Source organism: Lupinus angustifolius, chromosome LG03, assembly GCF_001865875.1.
Source record: "Lupinus angustifolius cultivar Tanjil chromosome LG03, LupAngTanjil_v1.0, whole genome shotgun sequence".
Taxonomy (NCBI): domain Eukaryota; kingdom Viridiplantae; phylum Streptophyta; class Magnoliopsida; order Fabales; family Fabaceae; genus Lupinus; species Lupinus angustifolius.
Window position 1 is genome coordinate 14,632,904 of NC_032011.1, and position 11,493 is coordinate 14,644,396.

Below are 11,493 nucleotides of genomic sequence, written 5' to 3' on the forward strand. Positions count from 1 at the left end.
GTGACTCAAAATAAAAAAGTCGAATGAAGAAGGAGAATCTAATGGTTGATAGGAAAAAACATGATACAAAGAAATTGGGAAGGAAACATGATAAGAAAAGCTAAGTTTGCACTAATGGTCTACCTCCCTTTTTGAATCTTAGAAAAACCAATAATATTTGTAGCCATGCCTCATTACAACATTGATGAAGTCCTTAAGATCCATGATTGAACCTGTGTACATGGTTTGATTGAACTAAAAGGCAAAGTCAAATTGTTTGGAGTCCAGCAAAGAGATGAGTAAAACACATAACATGTGAGATCGAGAGAGTCAATTGATTGAACTGAGTAGATATTCTTGCTATTCTGGTTGTAATTGAATTGCATGTGCATTCTATTATTAGTTGGAACTTGGCACACTATGATTTATCATGAAACATGTCTCTGTGAAGGATAAATGAATAACTCTAGCCATGCCATGATTGGATGAATGATTATTTATTTTTTTAAAAACCAGATACTTTGAACTGAGCTGCATTTTGTTACTTTGCTTGAGGACAAGCAAGATTCTAGGTTGGAAGGAGTTTGTTAAGTGCCAAATTGTTAAGGAAATTTATATGTGTCTGGGTCACTTAGTGCATATTTATGCTATCATTACATACGATTCCCAATAAATTAGCTAATCTTGTATTGTTTAGGAAATTACTCATGTTTTATTGTTTACATGTTTAGGAATGATGAACAAAGGAGAAAAAAATGAGAAGAATGAATTTCTGAACAGCACAGGTCTCGCCCAAGCGAGGGAATGATCGCTCAAGCCATAATTCAGGAAATAAAATCACTAGAAAATAATGACACCCCTCGCCCAAGCGAGAGAATGGTCGCTCAAGCCATAATTCAGAAGAAAATCACCAGAAAATACTAACACCCCTCGCCCAAGCGCCAATTGAAGATCAAAAACCTGGTGGCTTCTATTTCTCCCTCGCCCAAGCGAGGACGCCTCGCCTAAGCGAGGTGTTCAAGAGAGGAAGGGACTTTTTCTCTCGCTCAAGCGAGAATCCTTAGCTTGAGCAAGACAGTGGTAGTTGGAACTTGATATAGGCAGTTCTGGGCAGCAAAGGGGGTTATCCAACCATTTTCCAAGCTTTTTCAGACGATTTTAGAGAGAGAAAGACTAGAGAGGAAGAGAGAATTCGTGGGAACGACTTTAGATTCAGAATTTCTTGTATTTCTCATGATCATAGTGTTGTAATGGCAATGATGAGTGGCTAATTCTTCGTTGTTGGGATTTGAAATATAATCTTCTTACCTTGTACTCCTGGATTCAATTCTAATGTAATTGTTATTTGATTTTGGGAAGTTTATCCCATTCTTAATGCATGAGTTTAATTAGCTACTGAATTCTTGCTCTTGGGTTCAAGTTTAATTGGAAAGTTAAATTTGACACCTGATTTGGATAATCTTCCTTCATATATCATTATTTCAGGAATGGATAATGATATATGAATTGTTTTTATATTGTTTTTAATGCTAGTTAATCAGTCAATTAGCCAAAGAATTGGTAATTTAGTGATTATCTAAGGATTTTACATTCAAGGAATTGATGTAAATGAATTGCCGAAAATGTGCATCAAAATCAGTAACTTCACAAGTTGCTTGTAATTGAATCTATGGATGTCAAAAGGGAAAGCTGATGAATTTCGATCCCAACTCTTTTAAATTCACAGTTAATCATTTATTTTAATTTAACCTTGTTACAAAACTATTATCAAATTATCAAACAAATTCATGTAAATAGTTGCTCAACTAATTCTTGTAGGAATTAGTGTAAATCCACTGTGCTCCCTGAGGACGATATCCCGATATTTTACCGGATTTTACTACTTGGACGATACGGTGCGCTTGCATTCCATAAAATATCTAACACAAATCGGCAGGAACATGACTACGGGGTGGCTAGAACTGACCTATTATACGCCCAGTATATGCCTACCATACCCCTACCATACCTGCTACATCGCAACAAACAAATATTCAGACACCACGTCGCCATCTCAAATAGTGTAAATTGGAGGCTCCCATATAGGAAGTATCATTAATATTTCATTCACTCATTTATTACTTGTATTCATTACTATCTACTCTCATCTCTCTTATATTTACTCCCAATCATTCTCATTAAGTCTTATACTCACTTGCCGTCGGAGAACCTTTTCAGGTATCTCTCCGACAGGTTCAAGCTTCATTCTGACCAGTTTCCAGAAGTAAGTTACTCAACCGATTTCCTAATTCCGACCATACTCAACACTACTGATTACCTATGAAAAACGTTTAAATCAGCATCAACAAATTAATAGTCTGGGGGGGGCTTAAATCAATAGTCTAAAACACATATTCATCATGAACCATGAATTAAAATACTATATAACAATTTTCATAATATAAGTATAAATAATAATGTCATGTGCAAAAAGTACTTGAATATGTAAGTGTTATGCAATATTGTTCTTTGCTGGAAGATTGGGAATTGAGGATGGATGACTGGGAGCTGATGATAAATAAACGGGAAAATGTGGAGAGCAGGAGACTTGATCGGATGATCGTCTGGACCTGCTGGAGGAGGTATTTGAAAAGGTTCTCCAACGATCAGTTAGTAATGTATTCTAGAGAGAGAAGATGAGTAAATAAGATAGAGGTTAGAGCAATAAGTGTAGCAATGAATGAAAAAATGAGAATTAATTATACCCCTGTGTAGTCTCCTATTTATAGGGCATTGTGAATCCTGAGTTGGCCTTTGGCCATTGCTCAACATCTAACGGACATAAGGAACGTACTCAGATCGTCCTTTCTTGTCCTACGAATCTGCTCTGCCGAATCGTTGGGGATAGGCGGAATGTGCATGCGGCATGGCAGGCGGTCTGTTATCTGACATTGAAGGTGGGTCAGCGGCACATTAAATGGTATGTCTTGAGCATTAAATGTTATGTCAAGAGCATTAAATGTTATGTCGGAGACTCTTATAGTTTCTCCCATGGGGGAGCCTACTTAAGGCGGATAATGGAAGTTATACGGGGCAATAGACGTTATGCTCGGGACCCATGGTCAATTGCCCGGTTATGACCGGATGGAACAAATATATTTATAAAAATAATAATATATATGACACTGCATATATTTATTAATCATTAATGAAATTAATAGGAAAGCAGAATATTTTATCCTAGTGAGTAAAGTTCTTACGGAATTATTCACAAATAACACAAAGCTAATAACAAGCTAGAAAAGCAGAATATTTTATCCTAGTTAGTAAAGTTCTTATGGAATTATTCACAACCTTATGCTTTCCAGTATATAATAATGGACACATTCCTATTAACAGTTCAGTTTAAAAGAGTAATACACAGGTAACTTACAAAGTCACAGTTTCTACTACATTCCAATTCCAAATTCCATATATAAGAAGGATTCAGTGTGCTAGGGTGAGCATGTTCTGAGATTCTTGCTCCAACACCACCATACCCTTTTATCATATGTACATATTTGTATAGCAAAGTGAGGTCTATGCCTAAGGTTTGACTTGTAAATATTATAGCTATTGGCATGGTGAAATTTGACAGTCACATGGGTTCTTGATAATGAAATAAATAATGTTAGCTCAGTGTATGAATGTGTTAAGAATATGGAAAATAATGTAGTATATGATGTGGACATACCAACACGGCATGAAGAATTAGCACTTCTACACACACATAGTAGATATGAGTAGTTAATGTTTAAAATATGACATATAACGTACCAAGGTAAAGAGCTAAAAATTAGTTGGACAATGTTACTTCTCCTTAAAGTTTCAATTTTTCTTTCTATTTAAGTTTCGAAAAAGTATTATAAAAGGATAACATAGTACACGAGACTTCCATTTAATGAGATATAAAAAAAATAGATTTACATAACTATACCCCAAAATCAGAGGGACTATTTTCAGGAATTTCTAACAATTACTTAGGTATAATAATATCACATTGCCACATGCACGGTGAAATTTGCTCTTAAACTTCAAACACCATTTACTAACATGAACAATTGAATATTGAATCAGGTGTAACCCAAGTCAGGTAGGCATGGGAGAAAGTGAAGGCTAGTTAGGTGTCTGAATCTAATATATATGTCGTGACAGTGGAAAGAGTTATACAGAGTTAATATATCATCCACTATTCATTTGTATTACTTTTATTTAAGAACTAATGAAAATTGAAAATGAATGGTGAATGATGTAAAAATAGTAAAAAACTTTTATACTATCAGTACATACTTCTCTAAAATTAAAAGTACATGTCCTAATTTTGGGCACCAAATTTTGTTAAAACATACTGGTTCTCCTTCACCAGCCAAACGCCCAGGCCTTTGTTATGAGTAGTTTTTGTTAGTTACATCAAGAAAACGATTAATCATATACTAAAATTAGAGTATAAATCTTTCTTTCAGACTTGAAAGAAAATGATGTTTTGCTTGTCAATTAATGATTTCGAAGTAGCACATATTTTATTGCGGGTATGAAATTTTATAAACAAAATTTTATATTCTTGATATGTTCCCAATATTATGGTTGAGATTTTATTTATACCCAAATTTTGCAATGAAATGAATTTTAAATTAAAGATTTAGATTCAATAACCGAATAGGTAAGGAATGTACTAACACTTCGTTCACAAATACTAGACTATACTTTGATTGATTGCTAGAATTATTTTTATAGAAAAAATGTATACATTTATATTGTAAGAGTTTTTTACATTGTGACTGTATCATCCACTATTCATTTTCAATTAGCATTGACTTTTTTCAAAAAAATAATCTAAATAAAAGATAAATAATACACTGACTATGTATAAATATTTACATTGTCAGTGTATATATTTTATTCACACTCTTATTTTCATAAGGTAAAGTTGTTTGATCATTTATTTGCAAAGTCAAAACTTATTTTTTTGTCTAACAAAATTTTATTTTGATTTTATGTATCTATATGATAATAAGAATCAAGACCAAACAGTTGTATGGTAAAAAATATTTTGTTAATTGTGATGATCTTTATTATATAAAAATTAAGAGATAAAAAATAATGTATAATCACAGTCTATCATCTACCTCAAGAGAATAAAATATCAATCTTATATTCACTACTATATCTTAACTCAAAATATAGCGAAAATATGATATTGATCATATGATTCATGTCTCCTTTTTCAATATTTGTAGATTTTTATTATAAGGTTAAAAGTAAGTCAAATATTTATCATCTTTCACATACACACTTCAAGAAAATGAAGTGACAACAATCATATTGTCTATTACCAAATATCAACTTGAAAGGATGAAAGACATGACCTGACCTTAATTACTACCATCCTTTAAGACAATATTTGCCCTCACCTTTAATCATTAAATTAACATTTTAATTTATATTATTTAATTAATTATAAAAATAAAATATTTCTCGTCATCTACAAAAAAAAATTATTTTTGATAATAAATTATTACTTAAAAAAATATATTTATTATTATTTATAAAAATGAAAAAGTATTCATTAATTATCCGTCATTAAAATTATTTTTTATTACTATTTAAAAAAAGGAAAATAATAAATTAATTATGATTTATTTTTATAATAATAGAAAGCATTTATGATTATTTATATAGAAACAAAATTATTTAATTAAAAAATTAAAATAAATTCCTTTAAGATTATTTTGTGTATCTCTATTGTGAATACCCATTTTTGCCCGACCCATAAAAAACCCAATATGTTTTAAAAGTAATTACTTTATCAAAATAATTACTTTTTTATTTATTTATGAATTTTAGTGTTTATTTCGAATTTAAATGAGATATTTCAAATATCCTAAAATGTTAAAAATATTTATATTTATTTATTTTTTCGAGTTTATATTATAAAATAAATAAAATATAATTGAAAATATTTTTTATTTATTTTTATAATTAAAACCGAATTTATACAAATAAATAGAATAAATGAGATTTTAAATTCCAAATAAACAATAAAATATTTTTTTTATTTTATTTTAGTTTTTTTTTCAAAAAACATAAATTTATGATATAATTTAGAATTATTCAAAATTATTTTTGTTATTTAATTCGAATATATAAATAATTTAATAAAAAAACCAAATTTAAAATGTATTTTAATAAAAAAAGTAATAAATATATATATACCAAGTCAAATCTAACTTGGTGGTGCCTAATATTATGGGATTATGGGGTTAGTAGATAGGGAGTTGTTAGCACTTTGTTAAGATTAAATTAGGTTAAAATTTACCTATAAATAGAGTTAATAGAATAGGTTAGTTTTTTGGTTCTTAAAAAATACAAAAAACTGCACAGAGAAAAAATATTTTGGCAAAAAAAAAAATAGAGAAGAACTACACTTTCAGTAAAAAAGAGAGGGATTTCTCAAAGTTTCACCGAGCGTAGGAGAAGCTCTGTGCAACCTTCTTCAAACCCGTTGGATTTGCATACTGCTTTGGTTAACCTTCCTTATGCACACGAGAACGCGACACGTAGGCGAGTTCATCCCTCCACGCATAGACACGCGCGTACATGAGTAGAACCTTGTCCAGGGACTCTGATTCGGTGTGCTCAAGCGTATTGTCCATGCTGTGCACCCTCATCTTCTGTCCAGTGGAACAGCGACACGCAGGCAAGTCTACGCGTGTCTAGTGAGCGCGTCCGTAGCAGAACCATCTCATTGGGAGACTTTCACGTGCGGACGAGTGCATCATACACACAGTGAGCTCGTTGATCAGACGGTCAGAAGATGTCCACGTCATCATCCCCATCTAAAGCCACCTTCAGCCATTTGCAAGGCGAAACGTGTCTGGAGGTTCATTGAATCATTCCGCACCGGAACAAAACTCATTTATGTATATAATTTTAATATTTGTTTTATCTAAATGCATTTATATTTCTTTTAAAATGATAAAAAATACATTTCACCAAGGATAGTTTATTATTTTTATTATGACAGTGGGGTAAAATGTCAACTAATATATTTTATTGAATAAATATTACTTTTTATTTATTTATTATGTGTAAATACTATAAAAAATAATAATATCTTCGTAAAACTAATAACTAATTAACTTTTTTTTTATTTTGTTTCTATTATTTTATTTTTAAATGGAAAATATATTTTTATTTCTATAATTAAAAATGATAAAATTTATATTTTTTAAAAAGAGAACATAATATCTAAAATGAAAAAAATGTCTTTAATAATAGATTATTTGCTTTAAAAAATGAATTTATAACATTATCAAAATTTATAACAAAAATATATTTTTTGGGATTAATCAAAGGGTGGAGGGAGGTCATTGTAACATTTCTTGTCCTCATATCATCCTTGAACGGTCGGTTACGTTCTCTTCATTCGATTAATTTCTAAATTAATAATAAAAAACTAAAAATTATATTATTTCTAAAATTAATAATAAAAAGTCTAAAAAAAATATTATAATTATTTTCAAACCTTTTTAAAATGGGATGCGGTGCGGACATTAGTTTCTGCTGCTTCACCCTTTTTAAGAAGTTAATTATTTTAACCAACGAACCATTTTAAAATTAGAACTACGTATGTCTTGATTTCCTAATATGTATAGGAATACGTAGGAGTAAGTAATATTGTCAGACTTAAAAATTAAAATAAATAAATATTTTGTTGTACACAAATTTAAATTTAAATAATTCAAGAGTATTTAAATCATACAATTGGCAAGGGTTTAATTACGGGAGGACGAGGTGCTAATACCTTCCTCGATCCGTAATCGACTCCCGAACCTGGATATCACAATCCAAAAGCCCAATGTGATTGGGTTCTAAAGATTTTTCTACATTTTTAACCATAAAATATAGTGGCGACTCTAAGAGATCGCGTAACCGAAAATCGTGGGCGCGACATCTATGATATTTCTCCCTATTGTTTTTTTGTGTGTTTTCAAATAAAGGTCAATGAATGTGCCAAAAAAAAGGTCAATGAACCTATTTATTGTAGAACTTGATAGGTTTAATGAAATGGATATGTTAGTATAGAAATTAAAATTGATACAGTTGTTATCTTCCTTTAAAAAATATAAAAGTCTTATTACCTTATTTTAAAAAAAAAATAACAATGGTAATATTCTCATCTCTAATTCAAAAAAGATGATCGTCTTCAATTTTTTATTATTTTTTGAAGAAAAAAATACCCAATTCTTTTTTAACTTAAAACACACACCCACGATATTCTTTACCCGACACAAAAAAAATGATTAAAAAAACCATGTGATTGGTATGAAAAATGTATGCATGGATGGGTAAGCTAAGTTGGGCTGACAAGAATTTTTCAGCGCTTACTTTGCAGCTCTCAAACTTTATATATTTTAGAATTTTTATACAATTTTGCCCCAACGTTTCTTCAATTCCTTAATTTGCAATGTCCAAGGTTACCCTTTCCCTCGTTTGTTTCTTCCTTTCAACACTGTTCATCAACTTCTCCTATGCTGATGTTGGCACTGCTGCCCAGTACGGTCCTCCCTTTATACGTAAGTTAAAAAATCAGATACAATTCATCTCATGTCTATACATTCTTTTAATCACAAATTGGTTACGATGTGAGTTTGTTTACAAGTTGAATTTTATAGGGTAATGAAGGGAAGAGAAAGACTTAGGAGTTACGAAATATACTTGTGTGACACTCTCTAAAACCTTTAATTTCCATCTATCCCCTTTAAAATACAACCCTCAAATGGATCCTTAAGTAATTTTATATCATGTGATGTTAATGCATAAGATGTATGGTACATCTTTCATATACTCTGCCAAAATATTAAGTCCACTACTATATAAAAATTTGACACAAATCCAAATGAATCAAATCTAACATAATGAACCATTTTTATAAATTACAATGGTATAGCCACCACATGTTTCGGAGGAGATGCATCAAAGTTCCCATCTAGCAACATGTTTGGTGCAGCAGGAGAAGGTATATGGGACAATGGTGCGGCATGTGGGAGGAAGTATAAGGTGAGGTGCTTAAGTGCAGTTGTTCCTAAAGCTTGCATTCCTGGACAAAATATTCAGATCACTATTGTTGATAGAGCACAATCTTCAATTTCTAGGCCTTCAAGTGAGAGAGCTACCATGGTTCTTTCAACCACTACTTTTCAGGCCATTGCAAATGCTTCTGTATCCTTGATTAATATTGAATACCAGGAGTAAGTTATTCAAGACTTAATTGGTTACTAATTTTTAATTGCATGTTGTGATTTTCTATGTTAATTTGTTGTTATGTGTTGGTTTTGTTTTGGTAAGCTATAGTTGTTGAAATATCAAATGTTGAATAATGATAGAGAGAGTTGATAGCTCTATGTTTATAGTTCTAGAAGATATATACAATTTCTTTCAAACTTTGGGTTATGAGTAACATTATCCTCAGATTAGTATTAAATAATATTTGGGTAATGAAAAAAATAAACATATGAGTGTAGTATGAGTTATTGTAAAAATTTATATACAGTTAATATTATCTACCATTCGTTTGTATTACTTTTCTTAAGAATCAATAATAATTAAATATGAATGATAAATAATATAGTTAGAATGTAATAAACTCTTATATTGGTGAATATTTTTTTTTTCTCAATGAACAAATGAGTGTTTATTGGTTTGTTGTAAACTACAAATAATCTTCTTGGAACTGAACATATATGGTAACTTTTAATTTGCAGGGTTTGAAACTGTGGACTGCACTATATAGAGGGAGAGAGGAGTATTTGTAATTTTGTATATCTAAATTTTAATTTTGAGTTGATTAGTTGCTGCAGCACAAATGCACAATATCTCTCTCTCTATATATAAATTGGATTATTGTTTACCAATAAAGAAATTGGACTGTCCGTTCATAAATTTATAGACTAAAATTATGGTCAAAATTGTAAGTTGTAATCATGATATTCTTACATAAGGGTTAAGACTTAATATTTATTCAATAGGCTTGGTAGAAAAGTCCTTACCAAGATTTCCAAATGACTGATTATTTTAATTACTCCATATGACTATTTTTAATAGATTTAATATGTATATATTGATAAATATAAGTATTTTTTATTTTGTCAGTAAATTATCCATTATTCACATATTATCTATTATTGACACTCAAACAAAAACAATATAGATCAATATTTCATAGTGTAATGACAATGTAAAAAACTTTCCATTGAAAGTCATACAATTTAAACTCTTCTTAATATACATGTTTTATTTCACGGATTCCATCAAGCAGCTATTTATTTTTATTTTTAAAGCAAGGGTCATGCTATTCAATTACCGTACTAGTTATGGAAATTGTCACGAACCGATTTTCGGTTGGAAGACCGGCTCTACAATTTAGAGGGAGGCGAACTCGATTTCTATCTTTTTCAATTGATTTGGAGTCGTCACTATGTTTTTTTGCGGTTAAAACGTATAAAACTCTATTTTATGCTCAATTGAGATAATGTGGTCTTATAAGCAGAGATTCTAAGATCGGAAGTCGATTACGGATCGGGGAAGGTATTATCACCCCGTCCGCCGGTATTAAAACGATACCCCACTAATCACATGAGCTTTTATACTCTTAAAAATTATTTATTTAGAAATTAATTATTACAACAAAATATTTTTAATTTTTTATATTTGTGTGTGACAAGAGTTCATCATGCTCCTACGTAATGGGGAAATCAAGACTACATAGTTCTGGTTAAAAAATTGTTTGGTTAATTCGTTCGATTTGGTTTGATTTGGAAAACATCGATAGATTTGAAAGTATTGATTTGTTGAGTTGATTAATTTGAAATTACTTAAAATATATAATTGTTTTAATTCGGCGGAACTAATAGTTTAGAGATGGTATTGGTCATAGACCTTATTCCAATTTTCGATAACTCGAACCATAACCTTATAATAAAAATTCCATAATTCATTTAGGTAAAATAGTTTTCGATTATACTTTTATATGGAATTAATAGCTTTGGTCGTAGACCTGAAAAGTTAGAGACAACTCGAGCCATGACATTACTATAAAAATGTCATATTTGATTAATAAGATAACGTTGCATCAATTTTCGTAATTATGAAATTAAGTAATATAATAGTTTTAGAATTATTTTTATATATGGAATTAATAGCTTAGAGATGATATTGGTAATAGATTCTTCCTATTTTCAGAAAAGTTAAAGACGACTCGAACCATAATATTACTATAAAAATTCCATAATAACTTAGATAATAAAATAATTTTTAATTATTTTTTAAATGAAATTAATAGTTTAAAGACGATATTAATATCATCCCATTTTCAGAGTGATTAGAAATAGTTAATATATAAGATATTGTCTAATAACGGGTACTTTTCAATTCATTACAATTTCACAGCAAATAGATCAAAAATAATAATCGAAAGAAATAAAAACGCATGAAGTT

The 11,493-nt window shown here is 30.1% G+C and overlaps 1 protein-coding gene across 1 annotated transcript; it reads left to right on the forward strand.

Annotated features, from left to right (window-relative positions):
* Positions 8,409-9,848, forward strand: LOC109342583 (EG45-like domain containing protein). The gene is made up of 3 exons (XM_019580539.1): positions 8,409-8,573; positions 8,948-9,248; positions 9,762-9,848. The coding sequence occupies exons 1-3, from the start codon at positions 8,465-8,467 to the stop codon at positions 9,766-9,768; spliced, it is 417 nt and encodes a 138-aa protein (XP_019436084.1). The 5' UTR covers positions 8,409-8,464; the 3' UTR covers positions 9,769-9,848.

What these genes read in the sequence shown, in the direction of transcription:
- LOC109342583 (XM_019580539.1), top strand. Translation starts at nt 8,465, where the DNA reads ATGTCCAAGGTTACCCTTTCCCTCGTTTGTTTCTTCCTTTCAACACTG. An exon ending in GTACGGTCCTCCCTTTATAC is followed by an intron (nt 8,574 to 8,947) that starts GTAAGTTAAAAA and finishes ACAATGGTATAG; the next exon opens with CCACCACATGTTTCGGAGGA.